This window comes from Coenobita brevimanus, chromosome 31 (genome assembly GCF_032717465.1).
Source record: "Coenobita brevimanus isolate Jiangsu-jjx chromosome 31, ASM3271746v2, whole genome shotgun sequence".
NCBI classification, from domain to species: domain Eukaryota; kingdom Metazoa; phylum Arthropoda; class Malacostraca; order Decapoda; family Coenobitidae; genus Coenobita; species Coenobita brevimanus.
The window spans coordinates 31353649-31378794 of NC_136984.1; the positions used below are offsets into that span (position 1 = coordinate 31353649).

Sequence of the window (25146 nt, forward strand, 5' to 3'; positions counted from 1 at the left end):
ATAATGGACTTTTTATGAAATTTAACTCATAAAATTCTCCCCTGCCCCCGCCTGGCCTCGAACTCACGTCAATTTAAGGCCGTATTGCAGGTGGCATTGGTGAATACGTCGCAGCTCCTTTTCCTTAGCGATTTACTTTGCAGATTGCACCTGACATCGCCCTCATATGCTGATCAGATGGTTCTCACATCGCCACACTTTGCACTGACATACAAAGGGTTAATGAGACGTAGAATGCAGTATAAATCGATTAGATGTGTTGCAAAATCTCCAAAGCCACTTACATTACCACCCTTAACCTCCCTGTAAGTGCACTGTGGGAAAGCCGCTGACAGCCATTATACTAGGAAGGGAAGATCTGAAATGGAGAGAGTTTAGTGTAGGGAAGGTGTAGTACTGCCCTTTACTCCTGTATGTAATACGTCATACAAATGCCTCTGTATTTCATAACATAGAGTGTAACCTTTTTTTTTTATCAAAGGGAATGTGGCTACACACACACACACACACACACACACACACACACACACACACACACAAAAGTGTGGCCACACCTACGAGTGTCCAATTACCAGCTGTATGTAACTGTATTGGCTGAAGGTGTGTGGCAAGATCCACCATCTTTTGTTGTATTACCACTCTGTGTCATTTACAACAATCAACAGTTCATCATCATCATCATCCAATCCTACGTTGCCCCATGAGGAGCGCGGGAACCCTGGGCTAGGCAAGTTGGTCCTGACATTTAAGATGATCAGAGTGACCAGCCTCACTCATCCCTGAGTGGCATTACGTGAGGAATAAACCCCAACTACCCCTTGTATATAAACCTTCACCGGCTCAATCAGACTGGAGCGCATAATTTGGTCATATGGTTACCATCTAGTGTAGAAAATGGTTTCTTGGTGTACAGGAAACCATTTGGTTTGTCCCTCAGTGTAGAGTCACCCGCAGACAGAAGGAAGAGGAAAGAATGAAGGAAAGACAGACGAGGGAGTGTAAAGTCACCCGTAGGCAGAAGGACGAGGAAAGGATGAAGGAAAGACGGAAGAGGATGGAGGGAAAGAAGGATGGAGGAGAGGAAACGGCAGACACCCAAGAGCACCACTTCATCGATTGAGTGGATGGTGAGCGTCCCCACCTACCACTAATAAATATTTCAATGCATTATGTTTTTCTGCTCGGCTGTTTTGAAATTCGCGCCATGTTACAGAGTTACCGATTTCGAATTTATACCTATCACAGACACTTGCAAGATTAGATACAATAAAGGGAGGTGATAGTCTATTGCTTTATTAAATATCGATTTTGACGCAGAAATGCAGTTCCTAAGTAGACTTAGTGAAGTTCATTCAATAACCCACATCGATATCGGATGTTTTGGGGGGGACAGTGATACCAATTCTGGATTTTCTCCTAGATTGACTGCAGATTATTATAGATAATTACGGTATTATAAAGAGACCCTTTCACTGCCAGGACTTTCCATGAATGAAGACACCTTTTTTGATGATACTGACTGCGTGAAGTGTTATAGATAATGGAATATTTATCTCGATTGTAGGAGAGTTACCGACATGTTAGCGGTTATTTTTTTTTAACCAAGTTTGGGGGATGTTTTTGTCCTTATATTGATTGACAGATTGAGTGATTGATTGAATTGTTATATATGTTGGAATATTTATCTCAACGGTAAGAGAGTTAGAGTCATTCTAAAGTTATCTCTACGACATGTTAGCGGTTTTTGTGAGCAAGTTTGGGTGGAATTTTTGTCCTTTATATTGACTAATGGAGTGATTAAATGATGTTTTATAGATGTTGGAATATTTATCTCGACCATAAGAAAGTTAACAACATTTTAACTTTATTTCGAAAGTCAGAGAGTCAGCGTATTAGCGGTTTTTGTGAGCAAGTTTGAGGGATATTTTTGTTCTTATACAGACTAATAGATTGAATGACTGATTGAGGTTTTATTGATGACGGAATACTTATCTCAACCGTAAGAAAGTTAGAGATATTTTAACGTTATCTCGACCGCAAGAGAGTTAGCGACATGTTAGCGTTGTTTATGAGCAAATTTGGGGGGATATTCTTGTCCTTATATTGACTAACAAATTGATTAATTGATTGAAATGTTATAAATGTTGGAATATTTATCTCAACCATAAGAGAGGTAGAGATATTTTAACCTTATCTCGACCGTAAGAGAGTTAGCGACATGTTAGCCTTTTTATGTATTTTTTTGTTCTTATACTGACTAAAAGATTGAATGTTTAAAGATTTATGGATGCTGGAATATTTATCTCAACCAAGAGAGAGTTAGAGGTATTTTAACGTTATGTGGACCGTAAGAGAGTTAGTATATTAGCGATTTTTGTAAGTTTCAGAACATATTGGTAACGCTGGATCCTCAAAACAACATGAGGAACAGCTGAGCGTCTGAGAGAGGAAGCAAAGACTAATAATTTTACCACCATGTATCTCAATTACTACCTAGATGCTGATAATAATAGAGTCTACACCCTCAAGGTAAATTCTGGGTGCTAAAAAGTTACTAAAATATTGCCTAGTGTGCTGTTTTGAGGTATAAATTCTTGAAGGTAGCGGTACATGCCTCCAGATACTGCACGTTGTAATTCTTTTATATATCTACCTATTTATCTATCTATTGCCAGACGCCTTAATCCCGTAAGGGGTGGCCACAAACAAATCACCTCCATGTCGCCCTGTCCCCTGCCATTTCACTGCCCTGCTTCCAGCTCACACCCCCCTCTCCCATATACCTCTCCACTCCATCCCTCCATCTCATCCTTGGCCTCCCCCTCCCTCTACCCACCTCCACCTCACTCACATACACTCTCCTTGTCAGTCTCTCACTCTCCATCTCTTAACTCGGTGATTTTCGTCCATTTGCATCTTATTATTCGTAGTTCAGTGGCACAGTAGGACAATACTTAGGCTGAACTTCTTCATGACTAGCACTATAAGGTTAAAATACCAGGGACAGGCCGAGCATGTCCCTGAAGGAAGGCCTAGACTGTACTCCCTTAACTTGGCCTAAAATTGCCATCTCTTCGTCTTGAATTCTGAGCTGTGGCAAAGATTAGCATTAGGGTACGATGCTAGTCACGAAGGAGTGCTATGGAAAGGATGTAGAGAAGCAGTATTGTCTTCCCTGCTGCTGATCTGTGTGAAATAAGCTGCAAAAGGAGGAAAATCTAGGCCAAGTTAGGGTACAAGGAGTTTAGGTGGGAGCGTTGGAGAACAGAAGTATGGGTAAAATTAGAGGGTCAGCCAAGCACAGAAATACAAGATTTTGATGTGTGTTTTTCAGTATAAACTCTCATTAAACTCTCCTCCTCTTACTGGCTCCCTTCAACCTCTGTCTCTTTGCCGCACTGTTGCATCTTTATCTCTTTTCTATTGCTACTTCAATGGTCACTGCTCCTCTTACTGGCTCCCTTCAACCTCTGTCTCTTTGCCGCACTGTTGCATCTTTATCTCTTTTCTATCGCTACTTCATTGGTCACTGCTCCTCTTACTGGCTTCCTTCAACCTCTGTCTCTTTGCCGCACTGTTGCATCTTTATCTCTTTTCTTTCGCTACTTCAATGGTCACTGCTCCTCTTACTGGCTTCCTTCAACCTCTGTCTCTTTGCCACACTGTTGCATCTTTATCTCTTTTCTGTCGCTACTTCAATGGTCACTGCTCCTCTTACTGGCTCCCTTCAACCTCTGTCTCTTTGCCGCACTGTTGCATCTTTATCTCTTTTCTGTTGCTACTTCAATGGTCACTGCTCCTCTTACTGGCTTCCTTCAACCTCTGTCTCTTTGCCACACTGTTGCATCTTTATCTCTTTTCTATCGCTACTTCAATGGTCACTGCTCCTCTGAACTGTCTGCATGCATCCCTCCACCTCTTCGACGGGCGCGTAGCACCCGTCTAGCAACAAACTCTCATCCCTTTTCTGTCCAACTCTCTAATGCAAGAGTTAACCGTTACTCCCAGTCCCTCATTTATGCAACAGGTCAACTCTGGAACTGTCTCCCTCTGTCTGTATTTCCTGCTTCCTATGATCTCCAGTCTTTCAAATGCAGTGTGTCCAGGCATCTCAAAATGATCGGATCTTGAATTTGGCTCTCTCTTGTATTTGCTTTTCTCTTGGAAGGAGCAGTTTTGCGGGCTCGTGGCCTTTGGTTCCTTCTTCCTCACATAAAAAAAAAAAAAAAAAGCAGGCAGTTCAAAATTTTCAGTGGCATTTTCTTTGCAAGTTATATTTATTATACTCTTGAAGATGACCCAACCTGACCTTCAGGAGTAAAATAAAAAATAATTTGTGACAAAAATACCATAGAAGAAAAATGTAGAATTCCCTAAGATACAAAAAATTATGTGGAGAGACAGGCTGACGAATGAGGATATAAAGGAGCATTGTGGTGTGGATGTGGATGTGATAGGAAGCGTTATGAGGAACACACTGAGGTGGTTTGGCCATGTGGAGAGGATGGAGGGTGAAAGACTGACGAAGAGAGTGTATGTGAGTGAGGTGGAGGGGGGAAGAGGGAGGGGGAGGCCGAGGATGAGATGGAGGGATGGGGTGGAGAGGTATATGAGAGAGGGGGGTGTGAGTTGGGAGCAGGGCAGTGAAATGGCGGGGGACAGGGCGACTTGGAGGCGATTTGTTTGTGGCCACCCCAAACGGGATTGAGGCGTCTGGCAATAGATAGATAGATAGACAAAAAATTACATCCCCAGTGAACACATTATCAATCTCTGTCTCCCAAATATTCCTCTGAGGCCGTCATACCAATTAAGAGATTTTGATTTTTGATTTTTTTATACAGTTCTACAACACTTGCCTTGTGTGGTACTTTTGTCAAATTATTTTACTCCTGATGGTTAGGTTGGGTTATCTGCAGGAGTAATATAAAAATAATTTGCAAAGAATTCTGTCTCAGTCTATTGCCAGATGCCATAATCCTGTAAGGGATGGCCATTTGACTTTGAGTTATTTGTTTTATGGGGAGGGGCACTAACCCTCCACCAACCCACTTGTTGACACGTAGGGACCACGTATGGTTTGGTGATATGGTTACCACCCAGCGTTGTAAATGGTTTCTTGGCTTACAGGAAACCATTTGGCTTGTCACTCAATGTAAAGCCACCTGTAAAGGAAAGAAAAGCAATAAGAAGTGACAGGAAAGATGGGAGAAATAGGAAGAGAGGAGGACAGGCACAGAAAAAGAATGATAAAGGCTAAGGAAGAAGTAGGCAGCACTACATCAAGTGAGTGGATGATGGTGAGAAATAGGAAGAGAGGAGGACAGGCACAGAAAAAGAATGATAAAGGCTAAGGATGAAGTAGGCAGCACTACATCAAGTGAGTGGATGATGGTGAGAAATAGGAAGAGAGGAGGGCAGGCACAGAAAAAGAATGATAAAGACTAAGGAAGAAGTAGGCAGCACTACATCAAGTGAGTGGATGATGGTGAGAAATAGGAAGAGAGGAGGGCAGGCACAGAAAAAGAATGATAAAGGCTAAGGAAGAAGTAGGCAGCACTACATCAAGTGAGTGGATGATGGTGAGAAATAGGAAGAGAGGAAGGCAGGCACAGAAAAAGAATGATAAAGGCTAAGGAAGAAGTAGGCAGCACTACATCAAGTGAGTGGATGATGGTGAGAAATAGGAAGAGAGGAGGGCAGGCACAGAAAAAGAATGATAAAGGCTAAGGAAGAAGTAGGCAGCACTACATCAAGTGAGTGGATGATGGTGAGAAATAGGAAGAGAGGAGGCGCACAGAAAAAGAATGATAAAGGCTAAGGAAGAAGTAGGCAGCACTACATCAAGTGAGTGGATGATGGTGAGAAATTGGAAGAGAGGAGGGCAGGCCCAGAAAAAGAATGATAAAGGCTAAAGAAGAAGTAGGCAGCACTACATCAAGTGAGTGGATGATGGTGAGAAATAGGAAGAGAGGAGGGCAGGCACAGAAAAAGAATGATAAAGGCTAAGGAAGAAGTAGGCAGCACTACATCAAGTGAGTAGATGATGGTGAGAAATAGGAAGAGAGGAGGGCAGGCACAGAAAAAGAATGATAAAGGCTAAGGAAGAAGTAGGCAGCACTACATCAAGTGAGTGGATGATGGTCGCCACCACCTACCGCCTCGATCCTCATTTTTTCTGTGTGCTTTATGGTAATTAAGCTTTGAGTTGCTGTGCAGTTTTTCTCTTGGCTTGGCATCTGTAGTTCGAGTGATGCAGAAGGTGGCAGGTTTATGAAGGTCCAGTGAGGCTGGGTATCTATAGTCGCAGCGCACGACTCTGAGGTTGTCATTATCGTACCCTGGCAACCTAGCATTCAAAAGTGCGTCCGATTTCATTTCATACTGTGCACGAATCATATTATTATGCACGAATATGTTATACACGAATATTATTATACTTAAACATATTATTCACGAATCACTTGCATCTCATGTTGTACACGAAATGGGACGCACTTTTGAATGCTAGGTTGCCAGGGTACGATAATGTCAACCTCAGAGTCACACGCCGCGACTATAGTGTCATTTAACTCACAATTGGTTTTGATAGAAATAAGGTTGGGTCTTGATAGGTGGTGTGTTTCTCTTAGATGTGTTCATTCTACATTTCGTGTCCAATAATTGTCCTTCACAGCTTCCAGGCGGACGTTTAGAGCTTGTCCTTATCCCTGAGAGCCATTTGCCACTCTGTTGTCCTCCCTAATGATGCTGGCAAAGTTGAAGGCACGACACACGAGTAGTTGCTTATCCTTAGTGCTGTGAGTGAGTTGTCATTGTAATTGGCTAAGAGATCATTTGACTATGAGGGTGTATGTAGGTGAAGTGGAGGGAGGGAGAGGGAGGGGGAGGCTGAGGATAAGGTGGAGGGATGGAGTTGAGAGGTGTATGAGGGAGGGGGGAGGGTAGTCAAATGGTGGGTGGCAGAGTGACTTGGAGGCGTTTTGTCTGTGGCCACCCTTTGTGGGATTAGGGCATCAGGCTGTAGATAGATAGATAGAAGTGGATATTATTCAGCTGTCCTGTGCTCTTTCCTCTGATTTCATTGTATTTTTCCTAATGTCATTTTGGTCCAGTGATCAAGAAAGAGGGAGGGGGAGGCCGAGGATGAGATGGAGGGATGGAGTGGAGAGGTATATGAGAGAGGTGGGTGTGAGTTGGGAGCAGGGCAGTGAAATGGCGGGGGACAGGGCGACTTGGAAGCGATTTGTTTGTGGCCACCCCAAACGGGATTGAGGCGTCTGGCAATAGATAGATAGATAGATCAAGAAAAAAATATAGTTTAGTTGTGCAGTTGATATTCCTGGTTCTTATTAAAACCAAATTCTGTTTCATGCCAATATTTGCACCGTGGTAGGCATGGATCAGCGTTGGGTCTGGTTAGTACTTGGATGGGTGACCACCTGGGAACACCAGATGCTGTTGGCATAACGTTCTCCCTACGTGTCAAGTGGGGTTGGTGGAGGATTAGTGCCCCTCCCTGTAAAACAGTTAACTCTAAGCCCTTGGCCACCCCGTTTGGGATACATGGCGTCTGGCAATGATGATGATGATGATGATGTAGGCATGGAGCAGAGCAGACCCACGCCATCCACTATGACCTCACTACAACGGACCTCACTAGACTGGAATTCACTTTTTTTGGAGTCAAGAAGCCGACTGGAATTATTTCTTATATTTTGGGAAAACTCCGAAAAATCTGGAAGCGGTCTGGACTGCCTAACCTCAGGCTGGGGCGGCCATATTGTCCACGCGGTTTGTGTGTTCACTTGTCAGTGGTGGGCTGGTGGCGTCATTACAGTAATGCCTGGATATACGATACCCCTAGATGCCATACCCCGGCTGAACGATGGGGGTAGAAATACCACCATACCCCGCCTAACGATGGCCAAACCCTGGTTTAACGCTGGGATTTGATTTTTCTTACCCATTATGATGATATTTTAGACTAAAATTGTGTGTTTAGGTTGATTTATAAACTGTTTTTAGATTAATGTGTTTTAGTCATAGGTGGGGTGAATATTGTGTTTAGGTTGATTTATAAACTGTTTTTAGATTAATGTGTTTTAGTCATAGTTGGGGTGAACATTGTGTTTAGGTTGATTTATAAACTGTTTTTAGATTAATGTGTTTTAGTCATAGGTGGGGTGAACATTGTGTTTAGGTTGATTTATAAACTGTTTTTAGATTAATGTGTTTTAGTCATAGGTGGGGTGAACATTGTGTTTAGGTTGATTTATAAACTGTTTTTAGATTAATGTGTTTTAGCCATAGATGGGGTGGACATTGTCATTTTGGGGTACAGTTTACTAAGCTTGATTTTTCCCAGACTTATATTTGATAATTTTCATATTTTATTTGTTGGTTTTAGTGAGTTATTTACAGGTGTTAGGCTTAGATTAGCTTCCTTGACAGCTGTTAGGCCATTTAGATTGTACAGGTGTTAGGCTTAGGTTAGCTTCCTTGACAGCTGTTAGGCCATTTAGATTGGCTTTACACTTGTTTTTGAACTCACTTGGCTGGGTTTTGGACTTGGTTGGGGGGAAACCCAAGGCTGGTAAACGGTTCACATTGAAATGCATGTTAAAGTACCCTGATATACGATACCCCGCCTAATGGTGGGATTTTAACCTAACCAATTACATCGTTAAACCGGGGTGTACCTGTATTGCTCCCCCATGCTCTGCCTCAGTCAACCCACATCATTTCCCCAGACAGTGCCGTTTCTTACTATATGCGAATTACACCGTTATTGGCTTTTTTTAGAAATTAAAATGTGTTTTGAGTCACTCTATATTCATGAAATAAATTTTGTAGGGGGTACGGTGGGCCGGCCAATTATTGTTTGTAGGGGGTACAGTGGGCCGGCCAATTATTGTAAGTGCCATAAAGTGAGTGATGTAAGTAAGGGGACCTCATACAGCATTTCGCACAGGGCCCCCAAAAGGCTAGGAATGGCACTGTCCCCAGAAGTCCCTGATACACTGCTCAAGGGTGACGAGTGATCAGTGAAATATACAGACAAAGTGAACATCTTTAGTTTGTATTATCTATCTTTCTATCTATCGCCAGACGCCTCAATCCCGTACGGGGTGGCTACAAACAAATTGGCTCCACGTCGCCCTGTCCCCTGCCATTTCACTGCCCTGCTCCCACCTCACACCCCCCTCTCTCATATACCTCTCCACTCCATCCCTCCATCTCATCCTTGGCCTCCCCCTCCCTCTCCCCCCCTCCACCTCACTCACATACACTCTCCTTGTCAGTCTTTCACCCTCCATCCTCTCCACATGGGCAAACCATCTCAGTGTGTTTCTCCTAACGCTTCCTATCACATCCACATCCACACCAAACGCTCCTTTACAGCCTCATATGTCAGCCTGTCTCTCCATGTGACTCCACAGGTTCCTCTTAAATAACTCATTTAGTGTGTACAATTGTAAATAATGTGTATAAATGTATAGTATAGAGTTTGAAAAGTGCTTAAAATTAAGTACATCACATGACATGCAAGGTACAAGCCACACCTCCAATTTCCATCCATGATTCAGCTCCTGCCAGTAAAGACAACCAGGAGGATGATTCACTGTTCCTTGACAATGACCCTGAAGATAATGGGTAATGATGTTGAAGGATTTGTTCTGCAGGATCCTTCGCCGGTGCTGCATGATGATAAACACTTGGCTTGGCAAGGTGGGGGGGTGGAGTAGGGGGAGCCAAGTGAGTTGGAATGGTTATGCAAGAAAATATTTTTTTGATTTTTTTTTTTTTGGTGGGGGTCTGAGCGTTCCTTAAATTTTACTGTGTTATGCAATAAATTATTTATAGTGGCCTTTGAGAAAAGTTAAGAGGCAAGTGGGATATTGCCCTGAGTTAGAAGGGACTGGTGGGGTGAAGCATGATGCTGGCCGTGACACTTTTCATATACTGTATGAAAATATCCCAGCAGGGGAGGTCCATATGTCGCGTGTTTAGTGTTTTGCGTTTTTTGGAATGGCTTGGGCCCCAATTAGTCTGTTCTAGTGAGGTTTTACTATACTGTACTGTGTAAACCGTTACCATTTCTTAGTTTCTACATGTTTCACAATTCCTGTAGTTTGTAAGAGGTTAGGCTTGGTTAGGTTTGGTTACTTTGTTTTATTACAGTACATCCCTTATGGACACAGGCGTCTCCACGTTCAGCCTTGTGTCCCGCAGTGCCAGCAGGGTGTTGAGACTTGTGCTGGTGTATCATGGTGCTGGGGGCATGTCTGGCAGTCTTGTGAGCCATCTGTTTTGTTTGTGCTTGAAGGAGTCAGCCATGATTCCCGTCACCTCCCTGATCTCCTGTGGCACAGCATTGAAAAGGCGTGGCCCATTGTGTGAGAATCAGTTGATGATGTGTAGTTGTTGTGTTGTGGCTTCTTTGCACATCTTGTTGGCTGCAGGTTGACTTGCAGGCCCACATTTGGCACCATTCCCTCCACAGTCTTCCATCCATCCATCCATCATCCAATCCTACATTGCCCCATGAGAAGCGTAGGAGCCCGGGGTTAGGCAGTTGGTCCCGACATTTAAGATGAGAGTGAATCCACACATAAATTACCAGGTATCTCTCTCACCTCCTCTGCAGTGAGTACAGCCGCAACTCCTGTACTCTATCTATCTATCTATTGCCAGACGCCTTAATCTCATAACAGGTGGCCACAAACAAATTGCCTCCATGTCAATCTGTCCCCTGGTATTTCACTGCCCTGCTCCCAGCTCACACCCCCCTCTCTCATATACACAACACATCTGTATGGCCCGGGAAGCAGCAGGTGAGCTTGAAAAAGAGTTTGCCATCTTCTTGTAAAGCTCTTTCTTCTTCGTAACTGTACCAGGTAAGCACACAGCACGTCCAGTCCCACTCACGCGCAGTCTCACTCACGCCCTGGCCTTCCTCGTTGCTTCTTTGTTAGAGGCTGCGCAGATGATGAAGGTGAAGGATGCTTGTGTGGCACGATGCAAGATGACAAAGCTTCTCGGCGTACAGAAGGCAGGCACCACACAGCTGGGCAGCGGTAACAGCCTGGGATGAAGCAGACATAGTTGCCTGCCTCGCCACACACGACAGTGGCACTGCCGTCGGTCACGCACCAAATTTGAATCATTTTCTCGTGGCGCTTTTCACACCATCGAAGCACATGCCTTTTGTTTAGGGGAATTTGTCCTTTATTTTTCTCTTTTGTACCTTCAGATTTTCATATCTTCGGTCTTCGTATATCGGGGACTCCCTGTATGCAGTATATACACATAGTATATATGTATGTGTGTGTGTGTGTGAATTTGATTTTTTCCTGATGCCTTCCACTGTCTTAACATTAATAAATGTAGGCCAAAGACTACAATAGGTTGGGGACCACTGGTGTATGTGTATAGCACTGTGTAAATGTAATGTACTGTGTGAGTGTGTAGTACTGCATAAGTGTAGAGTATTGTGTAAGTACTGGGTTTATAGTACTGTGTAAGTGTGTAGTACTATGTTAATGTACAGTACTGTGTAAGTGTACAGTACTGTGTAAGTGTACAGTACTGTGTAAGTGTACAGTACTGTGTTTATCAGTTATTTATGCCTTTTTTTTTTTCCAGAAAACTGCTCCTGATGGCAGGCCAACATTCTCAGCCCATCCATGTAAGCTGATGATGATAATAATGATGATAATAATAATAATAATAATAATAATAATAATAATAGTATTAATAATAATAATAGTATTAATAATAATAATAATAAGAAGAAGAACAGTAATAGTAATACTGTAATAATAATAATAGTAATAACAATATTGATAATAATACATTGGGTGTGGTGATGGTTCAGTGTGCAGGAAAGTGTGTGGATGATTGGTGCTTGGATGGATGCCACATATGCACCTCTACACCCAGTTAACAGTGGTGCCAAATAAAATAAAAAATGAGGAAGGAGAGAGATGGGGCAGGGAACAGTTTAAGGATTTGATTGATTGATAAGTTTATTGATAAGAATAAAATAACAATGTTGTTTACATTATCTCAGAGGGAAGAGGGTGCCAATGCAGTGTCCACCCCATCTAACTTATTAGATTATAATTGGTTCAAGACACACCACTTAACTGTTATTTGTATATTTTGTATGTACACTAGTAACTGTTACAGTGATTTATACCATCCTGCCAGTAGGCACACTAGTTTTACCACATACATTACAATTTGGTGATAGAATCAGTAGGCCTAAACAATTATATAGACAGCAGAATGCTGGTGTTTGCTAGCATGGATGCCAGCACACATGTGGAGGTGTAGGAGAACTACTGGGCCTTGGGATAGGCAACTGCCCCCAAGAAATAGGCCCTGAGCATTTGCCCAGAGTTGGACACATAAAAAAAAAAAAAAAAATGAGGATTGATTGATTGAAAAAAGTTTATTGATAAGAATAAAATAACAATGTTGTTTACATTATCTCAGAGGGATAAGGGCGCCTCTGCAGTGTCCACCCCATCTAACTTATTAGGTTATAATTAGTTCAAGACACACATGTGCACCTGCAGGTACAAACATGTACACTGACACACATGTGCACCTGCAGGTACAAACATGTACACTGACACACATGTGCACCTGCAGGTACAAACATGTACACTGACACACATGTGCACCTGCAGGTAGGCAAACACTAGTTTTACCACATATTACAATTTGGTGATAGAATCAGTAGGCCTAAACAATTATATAGGCAGCAGAATGCTGGTGTTTGCTAGCATGGATGCCAGCACACATGTGCACCTGCAGGTACAAACATGTACGTTGGCACACATGTGCACCTGCAGGTACAAACATGTACACTGACACACATGTGCACCTGCAGGTACAAACATGTACACTGACACACATGTGCACCTGCAGGTACAAACATGTACACTGACACACATGTGCACCTGCAGGTACAAACATGTACACTGACACACATGTGCACCTGCAGGTACAAACATGTATGCTGACACACATTTATATCAACATTACACAAGCTTACTTGCCCACCACACCTCCATACATGTTCTTTGGTCACATACAAAGTGTATTTATAATGTCATGTTGTATCACAGCCATATGATACACACATACTATGTATTTCAGTTGTTTGCAGTCTTTCAGGATTATTTTGTCATTATTAAAATCCACATAATCTGGTTTGTCACCTCGTTTATTTTGCTGTTCCTGTACTTAGCGTTTTACTATATAATATTTAGTGTTGCAGCGTGTGACATCTTGGGCTGTCACACAACCTGCACCTACTGTTGTAGTTCTGGTTATTATATCTTAGCTCCCAATAATATCTGTAGCCCAGTGGCAACCTAGTGCATACAGAGTCCTTCCAGTTGCTGGTGTTTTTCCCATAGGTAGAAGTATAGTGGTCTGTTGTACTACTGGGTTTAGGTTGATATTTTCTTATCATATTTTCTGTTTTTTTTTGTTCCTGGAAGTTTCATATGTAAGTCCTCACTTGTCGCATGGTCAGCTCACACTCTATGTCTCTCTGTGGTTTCCTGGTCACACTTGTGGCTGTTACATCAGCTCTGTCCTTTCCATCTATACCCACGTGAGATGCAATGAACGGGAACATTACTTGTCTCCCCACCAATTGAAGTTCATGTATGGTGTTCCTGCATTGTATGACTACTTTCCATCACTGGTGTTTTACTGTTAAGAGATTCTAGTAGAGACAGGCTGACAAATGAGGATATAAAGGAGCGTTGTGGTGTGGATGTGGATGTGATAGGAAGCGTTAGGAGGAATACACTGGGGTGGTTTGGCCATGTGGAGAGGATGGAGGGTGAAAGACTGACGAGGAGAGTGTATGTGAATGAGGTGGAGGGGGGAGAGGTAGGGGGAGGCTGAAGATGAGATAGAGGGATGGGGTGGAGAGGTATATGAGAGAGGGGGGTGTGAGATGGGAGCAGGGCAGTGAAATGGCAGGGGACAGGTCGATGTGGAGGCGATTTGTCTGTGGCCACCCCGAACAGGATTGAGGTGTCTGGCAATAGATAGATAGAGATAGATAGATTCTAGTGTTGCCCTACTGTCCACAAAGAAGCACTCGTCACCTTCACCCTTTCTTATCACATTCAGGCCATACAGAATTGCGTATACTTCAGCCCTTGTTGATGATGTATTGTCAGTCAGCCGTGTTCTGTCTCTGCCCAGGTGTTCATTTCCAGTATGTAGTCCCTAATGAGGATTCCACGCCACGCCTCCCTGTGTGGTACAACTGAGCCGTCACAGAAAACGAGGGAGATGTCATTTAAGCCAATACTTTTCATTTCATATTCCTCCTTCAGTAACGCATGATCACATAAGCGTTTTTTGTTTGTCAGAGGTGTGATGTCAGTGTTAACCCTTTCATCTTGCCAAGGTGCTGGTGGCGTGAACATAACCCTTTGTACGCCGAGTCTTAATGCATCATATCCTTGTAGTGTTTGTGTAAGATGCTTTATCAAGTCTCTTTTCCCTTGCTTCCAGAAGGTTCGTATATAGCTTGAGTAGTCCCGTACGTCAGTGGGTAATTCATGACTGCCTGGTGTTCCTATGTTCCTGATGGCAGCAATTATTTGTAGCTCTACCACTCTGTCTTTTATACGAGGCGGACTTAGTTCAAGTGTCATGGTGTCTGTCATTGTGGTTTTTGGACAATTTAGTGTGATTCTCATGTACTTGTTCTGCATGCTGAGTATAGGACCACCAACCCCGTCACCGCCCCAGGACAGGGACCTCAAGGGCTGCATTGGTGCCTTACACTGGGTAGTTATGTAATTTACCTCAGCCTCCTTAGCCTCTGCAGTGTATCCTGTTTACATTCCCAAGTGTTTGTAACTCTTTACTCACTCAATTATTTTATTATTTTTTGGCACATGTTTGCTAGTCTTTGCTTGACACTGAAATTTAGTTTTGTTTTCATTTATTATAAGACCCGTTTTATGTGTCATATCCACAAATGTGATTAAGGTTGGTTGTCTGCTGATTTACCCTGTAACTTTATATCATCAGTGTTTATTATGATTTTAACTCCATCAGGTAGCTTGTGTTTAGCAGTTTTGTTCATTAATACGTTGAATAGCACAGGGCTTATTACCCCTCCCTGGGGAGTCCCTGGCTCAAGTCTGCCCTCCTGGGATAGGGCTCCCTGGTAGGAGCCTTGAGCCCTTCTGCCATGCAGATAATCCCCCACCCAGTGAAGAAGCCTGCCCAACACCCCCATATTGGCCAGTTTGTACAATATAATTTCTCCATTGGCTTTGTCAAATGCACCCTTCAGGTCCACAATGTCCTGCAGCAGTCTGAGCCATATGACATGCATGCCGTCACTGCGCCGGTTGTTCCTCTGCCTTTAATAAAACCATACAGATTATTACTTAGTTGATCACCCGTTACATACATTAGTCTTTCTAATACAGTTTTCTCCATCATTTTACAAATGCGCGATGTTAGTGAGACTGGTCTGAACCGTCCTTCAGCTTTGGGGATAGGAATAACAACTGCTTTCATCCAGGCCCTTGCCAGACGGCCCTCGAGGTAACTCATGTTATATAGATGAAGAGGTGGCCCATTCTCTATACTTGCCAGGCAGTTTGGTATTTTGCAGGTTACACCGTCTTCCACGGGGGCTGTGGATGTGCCGTGTTTAACAGCCCTAAGTGACTCGTCTTTGGTTATTGCAATATCTGTTTTATCACCTCTGTGTACAGCACCAACAAGTAACCCTCTTCTCTCTTCCTCCCAGTTTTTAACGGCCTCTTGGATATTTACAGGGATAGAGTCGTTACTTGATACAGTTGACCATTTTGTCATTAAGTCTTCAGCAAAGTTTTTCAGGTCAGGATGTGCTACATTCTTGATGCCTCTCCCTTTTCCTCTAATTTCGTTTACTTCACCCCAAATTCCTCGAACATTTGTGGAACTTCCTACTCTGTTGGTGGAGGCCTGCCAGTATTCCCTCCCCTGCCATCTTTTCTGGCCATCCCATATAACTTAGCTATCTCCAGCAGCGTCTTTCTTGTTTTGTCATCCCTTCCATTGTCAACCCATTTCTGTGGGAAGTTGTTGAATGCTGTGAAGAGTATGTACGATGGTGCGATGGCTGCTGTGCGTGTGGATGGTGAACTGAGTGAATTTTTCTCTTTGAAGGTTAGGTTGAAACAGGGATGTGTCATGTCTCCATGGTTGTTCAGTCTGTGTATGGATGGGGCATAGGACTGGAGGATGGATGGATGGATGGGTTGTTAATAATTCTAACAGCTTTGTTCTGAATTTTGTCAAGTTGTTTTAATGCAACCTTTCCACATCCATTCCACAAGGGTGAGCAGTATTCAGGCTGAGAGTGCACATGACTCTTATAAATCACAGCTAACTGCTATGTATGTCTATATGTATCTGTCTGTCTGTCTGTTTATCTATCCATCATTTAATTTATCTATCTTTTTTCCAGCACGGTTTTCGCCTGAGGACAAGTACTCAGCTCAGCGCATCCGAATCAAGAGGAGATTCAATATGCTCCTGACACAGCAGCCTCCTGTGCAGTACTGAGCATCTGTCTATCCGTTTATCTATCTATCTGTCAGTCGGTCAGTCTGTCTATTGCCAGATGCCTTAATCCCGTAAGGGGTGGCCACAAACAAATCACCTCCATGTCGCCCTGTCCCCCGCCATTTCACTGCCCTGCTCCCAGCTCACACCCCCCTCTCTCATATACCTCTCCATCCCTCCAACTCATCCTTGGCCTCCCCCTCCCTCTGCCTCACTCACATTACACTCTCCTCATCAGTCTCTCACTCTCCATCCTCTCTGTCCCATCCCTCCATCTCATCCTTGGCCTCCCCCTCCCTCTCCCCCCTCCACCTCACTCATACACTCCTACTCTCACTCTCCATTCCCTGTAATGTCTCAGTCTGTCTGTCTGTCTGTCTATCTATCTATCTATCAGTTGGTTATTCGGAAGATTTAAAACAAATTCCATTCAGTAATTTATTTTTTTCTGATTAAAAATAATAATAACAACAATAATAATAATAATTATAATAATATTTGGTTATGTCCATGAATTGTACTAAAATATGTGCTATTTATGTACAGAATTAAATATGTAATGAGTTCGTCAATTTGCAGTTTTATTTTTCTTTCACGAGAGGGAGACCGAAAATGAGATGAGGTCATGGAGTGTGACCTCAGGGATAAGGCACTGAGCAGGGAAGCTGCCAGAGATTGAGCAACATGGAGAAGGTATAAGGGACTGAATAGGAAGGCTGCCAGAGATCGAGCAGCATGGAGAAGATATAAGGCATTGAACAGGGAAGCTGCCAGAGATTGAGCAACATGGAGAAGGTATAAGGGCCTGAATAGGAAGGCTGCCAGAGATCAAGCAGCATGGAGAAGGGATAAGGGACTGAATAGGGAGGCTGCCAGAGATTGAGCCGATAATCAAGCTTTTCTCACGCTTATGTCCATGGTAGCTGTGTTTCGTTTATATTTTGCAGGATACATCATCATCATCATCATCGGGACCTCCTTTCCCACCCTAGGGCAGGGTGAAGAGTAGCAATGTCCAGACAGCCAAAGTTTGTCCAATCCAATGGGCCATCCTTCCATTCACTCATCATTCAAGCCCCTGGAATCCTGGCTCTATCGGATACACCGAAAACATTCACTACGTCCTGTAGCTTCACATAAACGTATCTGATAGAGTCAGTCCGGACGCTGCCATTTTACTATGAACTGTAATATTTCACGCAAGCTGTGGTATCTGGTGTTAACGCTGTACATTAACTTTTCTCCATTGTATCTTTTAGTAATGCCTATATATACTACATCTTATAGGCAGTGTATGTACCATCAGTAATATTAATATTTTAACGCCTATATATATTACACCTTATAGGCAGTGTACCATCAATAATATTAATATTTTAACAGGTTATAATGTATAGACTATGCACGGTGATGCTTTATAATTGTACACACAGAATGTTGCTGTGTACAGGAATGTTTGTTTGTGGAATGGTTCAGTATGTGCCGTAACAAGTTTAATGGAATAACAAAACACCTGTACAAGCACCATTGTTTCTTTTATGAAACATAATGTTTCACTCTCATCTTAAATGTCAGGACCAACTTGCCTAGCCCCGGGCTCCTACGCTCCTCATGGGGCAGCGTAGGATTGGATGATGGATGATATATAATGTTTAATATGAAAATGATACAACTGGTTAACAGTTGGAATACATATGAAGCTAATACTGTCACACATATCTCCCTAGACTGTCCATAAGGTTCATAAGTAAAAGATTAACAGACTAAACATTTACACTAAGCAATGGTTTGCATGAAGTAATCTGAAAACTATGCAGTCTGCTTGGTATTCATTCTAGTGAGTGTAGGTACACAGACATTCACACAATCTTACACCCATTCGTCATCTTCATCATCATCGCTATCTTCAGTGTTGTCATTCATAGTCTCATCTTGCGCTTGGTTGCTATGTGTTCGTAGCTTGCAGAGTTCTGTACAAGGCAATTCATGTGCAAGACATGGACAAGTGGGATTCTTGCATGAACATGAGTACACTCAATCCTTAAGTAACACGTGGTTGAGTAACACGTTTTTGTTCTAACGCGGTCAGCATAATGAGACAAGTCATGTCAACACGCGGAAAAACTCTAGCTCACGCGGGAAGTCAGCTGGCCTGGGGACGAAATTTGAAAGCCGCGCGCTATGACGTCACCCTCTAATCTCTGGGTACATTTCCTGGGTGCATATTTCCATTCTGTATGGGTATTTATCTCAGTACCACAGCCAGCCACCTCAGCCAAACAGCCCTAGTGAGATGGGATAGGTGAGGGTAGGTTGCTGAAATTTTGCCTGGGAAGCACAGTGGGCATATTGTCGTGAAAAACCTATGGTTAGTTTTGAAACGAATGGGCAAGCGTTGTTCCTGGCTGAGGGTTCCTGGTGGTTTTTATGAATAAGCATACAGAATGGAAATATGTTTTCTGGGCAAACTCAAGGCCGAACGGTTTGACGAAATTTATGGGTTTCGGCAATTTCAGGGGACAAAATGGAACGACAATGTATGCTAATCAGAAAAAAAAAAAAAAAAAAAAAAAATTACGTTCTCGTAAGTTACAGTTCAGTTCCATATTCTTCGTTTGATTTCATGCTTCCCAACACATTTTGGACCAACTGGGCATATGGTTATCAGTCCTTTCTCATGCCTCATCTAGTTCTTACCCACAATTATCATGGATTTTGCAGTTTTAAGGAACGAAATGGAACGAAAATGTTTGCTAATTAGAGGAAAAGTTACTCTTTCGTCCATGTGTTATCGTAGCGTTCAGTTCCACATTCTTCGTTCGATTTAATGCTTCCCAACACTTCCAACTAACTGAGCATACTGTTATCAATCCTTTCTCATGCTTCACCTAGTTCCACCCCACACTCATAATGGATTTCGCAGTTTTAGGGGACGAAATGGAACGAAAATGTTTGCTTAGAAAAAAATACTTTCGTCTATGTGTTCTTGTTAGTGTTCAGTTCCATATTTTTCATTCGGTTTCGTGCTTCCCAACACATTTAGGACAGACCGAGCATACGGCTATCAAGTCCTTTCTCGCATCTCACAGACTCTACCTCACAGTCATATGGGTTTCGAGTTTTAGGAGACGAAACTGAACGAAAATGTTTGCTAATCACACACACACACACACACACACACACACACAAAATACTTCTGCTCGTGTAAGTGAGCATTCAGTTTCACATTCTTCGTTCTTCTTCCTGATAGTCTTATGTTTGTCGGATTACTTCTGGGAGGTAAATAAACGTTTCATACTAAATCTCTTTCCTCCGTCGTTTTAAGTTGTATTCCGCTGTTAACTTGTTTGACACATCAGGGTTACGGCGAAATTAGGGCCTGTCCTAACCTAAGTGTTTAAACTTGACCTAACCTAGCTTAACTCTACCTTATAATTTAACCTAACCTAACGTAGCATCCAGTTGGGAAGTTGGGAGACGAAAATCACCTTTGAGTACATCAAGACAATCATGTTATGGCTTAAGGAACGTGATGATAAAAAGTGGGAAATTTTTCAGCAGGAAAAGGTAATTTACCACCCTGAAAATAGTCAGAACAATACAGAAAACAAACTGGAGGAATATGAACTGAATTGGTAAGGTTCTTCCACTGCTTTAAGCGTACAAATACCAAAATGGCAAAAGAAAAAAAGAAAAACCATAGCATAAAAGAAAGCACCATCATAACGATTTGGAAGGACAGGGAGAAGATAAAGATCGTGCGTTGGAAGTGATGCAATCCTGGCAGCTGTGAAGGTTTATATGTTGTCCTGAAACTGACTGAGAAGCTTATAGGGTGTTATGTGGAGCGTCAGAGAAAGCAAACTCTCACTTTTACCCCTTTTTACCATCTTACCCCACGTATTTACCTCCACCTATACGCACCATCAGGTAAAACACTGAAAGATATATAACTGTTGTACTTAAAAACATCAGTGGTATTAAAAATGGCATTAACACAAACAGAAGTTGGACTGGGTCAACACCACCCCCACTGAGTACCCTTTTGTTGATACGTAGCTCCACCCACGGTATTTTACTCCCGACCCCCAACCCCAAAGTTATTGTCAAAGTTTCGCCTTCTCGTATCATGTGGCCTTCGGGGGAGACGTTAGGCTGTATAGTTAGACTAAAATTTACGGGGCTGGCTGTTTTAGGGAACAAAATGGAGCGAAAACGTTTGCAAACCAGAAAAAAGGTACTCTTTCATGCATGTGTTCTCCTGAGTTAGCTTTCCGTTTCACATTCTTCGTTCGGTATCGCTCTTCGCAACACATTACTCTTCGTTCGGTATCGCTCTTCCCAACACATTTCGAACTGATTGAGCAGTTTAGCCATATGTTTACTTTATCAGAAATGCGTTGGGAAACACGATATCAAACGAAAAATGTGAAACTGAACGCTAACTCACGAGAACACAGGGATTAAAGTAATTTTTTCTTGTTAGCAAAAATTTTCGTTCTATTTCGTACTCTAAAACTGTCAGACCCATAAATTTTTGTCTAACCATATGGCCTAAGGTCTCTCCTGAAAGCCACATGATATGAGAGAAGGCGAAACTTTGACAACAACATTGGGGTTGGGGGATGGGAGGAAAATACCAGGGAGCTACGTATCAACAGAAGGGTAACCATCCCAACTTTTATTTTTGTTAATGCTATTTTTAATACTATTGATGTTTTTAATTACAACAGTTATATCTCTTTCAATGTTTTACCTGATGGTGGGTGCAAGCGTGGGTAATTTACGTGGGGTTAGGTGGTAAGAAGGGGTAAAAGTGAGAGTTTTGGAAAGTTGCCAGAACACATTGTACCATTATACATGTAAACATATTGTCTGAGTGACGCGGATTTGGGTACCACGGTCCTTGTCCAGTCCCTATTGCCCGCGGTACTCAAGGATTGAGTGTATTTGCAGGAGAGTAGTTCCAGAATAGCCTCAGGGGCAGCAGGAACATCAGACCAATCAATCATGAGTTGCTCATTGTCATCCACATTCTCTGTATACCAGCCTCTTCCTGTTGGGGGAGGAATGGTTGGGCATCTTTCCAATGACTGCTACCACACTCCTGCCTGATAGTTAGCACGCTGACACTGCTGATACAGAGTGGATTTACAGGTGGTAGCTGCCAGGATTCAGCCTCTCCATTCTTGGCACAAAAGATTTGGTAGCCTAGCTCATTCACACTAGTCGCTCCCTGGGTACTGTACAGGTGGCACGTGAAGACCTCTAACTTCTGGAAATGCTCATGGCTGAGGTTCCAGTCCTCTCCAACTCTCTGCAGGGCCTCTCTGTGTTCTGGGTCACCTTTCATTAGTTTCAGAGCAGAGACCTTCCCCTTTCCTGCAAGGCACTCACTGTGTTGCAGCCCGTCATGGCATGGAGACCCAGGAGTGCCTTTGTGTTGTCTGGTCCAAGTGTGGTTGCAACTGTGGTAACATCTGTGTAGTTAACTCGGTTTTTGGTACCACTTTTTACACAGATGCTGCCTGGGATATCACTAGAGGCCACACATAGCACTAGAACGTCTGTGTCATCTGATACAACCTTCATTGCTGTATAGCCCTGTGAGGCAGCATGAAGAAGAAGTCGTGTGTCTGCTTCTTCTTGAGTGGACTTAAATCCATCCCCCATCATGGAACTATGCTCAGTCAGCTCATAACAAGTGTCCCCACAGATGACATACATGACTTTGCCAACAAATCGTCTCTGGTGTCTTGGGTGTCTCCACTCATCTGTGATAACCTTGATTAGAATTTCTTTGTTTCTGGAACCGGCAAGGAACTTTCTCCATTGTTTGATGGTATGGCCAGGTGAGATGTTCTTGAACTGGGTAGATTCAGATTCACCTCGCCAGTCTCTCAGCAGCTTTGATGGAATTTTCTTGGTACACATCGAACACAACATCAGTGCGTGGAGAATCATCACCTTCTGCAATCACTGGAAAGAGCATGGTCAGCATCTTCAGCAAAGGTTTTATGGTTGCCTTTCATATTCAGGATCAGGGCCATGTCATCAACAAGACAGGCAGCTTTCCCTGGCACTGATTCTGCTGGACAGACATTCTTCTGTAGCTCTTTGGCTGATGCAGCTTTATTTGTCTTCCTGAGGCTGCCCTCTGCTGTTGCTAGGGACCATGGAAGAGGGCCTAGTGGCTGCTGCAACACCTCTTTCATATCCAGACTTCTGCTCTGGGCAATGATTATGTGGGCAAATTGATTTCAGTCAGCTTTCAGTATTGCTTCCTGTGGAGTGTTACTGTTTGTCTTCTTTCTCTCGTTCAGGTTGGCAGATATCTTAAGGTTCAGTGTTTTCAGAGGGTCGTGGAATTTCTTGACTGATGGACTGCTCTGTAGCCTCACTGAAAGTCTGATATGCACTTTGTCCAAATTGTCTGGCATCAAGATGGTCTGTTGCAATATCTCTTGGTGCCACACGTCCGCTTGACAAGACCCATTTGTTCAGTGCTGAAGGGATTGATCCAACTTTTGTCCAGAATCTCCTTTAAGCTCTTGACATCTTCTTCATCTTTGAGGATTCTTGTTTTTTGAAGACCTTTGTGCCCACTGTTTGGTTGATCCATGTCCAGTGCATATTTCAGGTTCTCAGATATGAGGTACGATACTCTGCAGTCAAGTAGTAATGGTTAACTGCCGCTGGCTTGAGACTGAAACCTTTTGTACCGCCAGCTGTCTGAGTGTCTAGGTTAACCGTCTTCTCCACGGCCTGGTCGACTGGAACCTTTCCGAATGCATTTTCAGATCCAAGCTGTATTGACAAACCTCCTGCCTTCAAATACTCATGGCTGATGAATGGTACTTTCTTGTAAGGCATAATACTTTTATTGTAAGTATTCTTTTTCCATACATCAGCATGTTAGACAGAAGTAGCAAAACCATTGGCACCAGTTTATTATAGATTTTAACAACTGTTTTGGCAACCGTATTGAAGTGTCAAGATGGCTGATATATACAGAGTATTTGCACTGACACCAGCAGATTGCTCATGCCTAAATACCTAAGTTAAGACACCAGGATCACCTCTGTATCTCTCCTAGACGACAAATTGTATCAAATGTTATATTTCTTTGTCAGCCATTTTGAAAATCCAAGATGGCCGACCCTTTTAGATATTATTTATGGCCACCAGTGATTAGGAAATACCCCAAAAAATAGGTTTAGTGACCAGAAGCCACACCACGACGCTCCCTCACTTCCTAATTTGTCAGTCTGTCCCTCCATGTAACTGCACGTACACCTCACACACACTCTCCTAGTTAGTCTCTCACTGCATCCCTCCATCTCATCCTAGGTCTTCCCCTCCCTCCACTTCACACACACTCTCCTAGTTAGTCTTTCAATATTACGTCCACACCACAGCGCTCCTTCACCTCCTCATTTGTCAGTCTGTCCATGTAACTCCACATGATCTCACATACACTCTCCTAGTTAGTCTCTCACTGCATCCCTCCATCTCATCCTAGGTCTCCCCCTCCCTCCACTTCACATGCACTCTCCTAGTTAGTCTCTCCCATCCTGTAGCTGTAGATAGGAGCCAGCAGACAGAGCATGTAGTGAAGAATATAGTGTTGGTGTGGAAGTGATGAGGGAGAAAGAATTACAGGTTTCAGAAGGTTACAGTATCTATTGGGTCTACTTACAGGTACTTACAGGCACCTAAATGCACTTACAGGCACCTACAGGTATTTACAGGCATTTACAGGCACCTACAGGTACTTACAGGCACCTACAGGTACTTACAGGCACTTACAGGCACCTACAGGCACTTACAGGAACCTACAGGTACTTACAGGCACTTACAGGCCCCCCCCCACACACACACGCGATCACATACACACACAATCACATTCATGCATACATACATACATTTACACCACACACACACACACACACACACACACACACACACACACATACAATAATTCAGTGTTTCAGAATTACGTGTGTGATAACTTTTTTGTCTGGCTGTACAGTACATACACTGTGTAAGGGATCTGGTGGACCCTTTGTAATAGACTGGCTTCCCATCTATCTGTCTATCTATCTACCTATCTATCTATCTGTCTATCTATCTATCTATCTGTCTGTCTATCTATCTGTCTATCTATCTATCTATCTGTCTATCTATCTATCTATCTATCTGTCTATCTATCTGTCTATCCATCTATCTATCTATCCATCTATCTATCTATTTATCTATCCATAGTGAGACACTTTAATCCCATAAGGGGTGGCCACAAATAAATCGCCTCCATGTGACAAGGGACTGAATCGGGAGGCTGCCAGAGATCGAGCAGCATGGAGAACTGCCATTAGGTGACCTGAATAAACGTAAAACGAAAGATGTGCAGGCTCCACATCAGTCTTTCTGTCTCTGTCTGTCTATCTATCTATAGCCAGTTGCCTCAATCCCGTAAGGGGTGGCCACAAACAAATCACCTCCACGTCGCCCTGCTGAAGGATAAATGTG

At 43.1% G+C, this 25146-nt stretch overlaps 1 protein-coding gene across 1 annotated transcript; it reads left to right on the forward strand.

Moving 5' to 3' along the window:
- Positions 1-2403: 2403 nt before the first annotated feature.
- Positions 2404-17044, forward strand: Nop10 (Nop10 ribonucleoprotein). Its single transcript, XM_080269048.1, has 3 exons — positions 2404-2529; positions 11650-11692; positions 16520-17044. The coding sequence occupies exons 1-3, from the start codon at positions 2476-2478 to the stop codon at positions 16615-16617; spliced, it is 195 nt and encodes a 64-aa protein (XP_080125174.1). The 5' UTR covers positions 2404-2475; the 3' UTR covers positions 16618-17044.
- The last annotated feature ends 8102 nt before the right edge of the window (positions 17045-25146 follow it).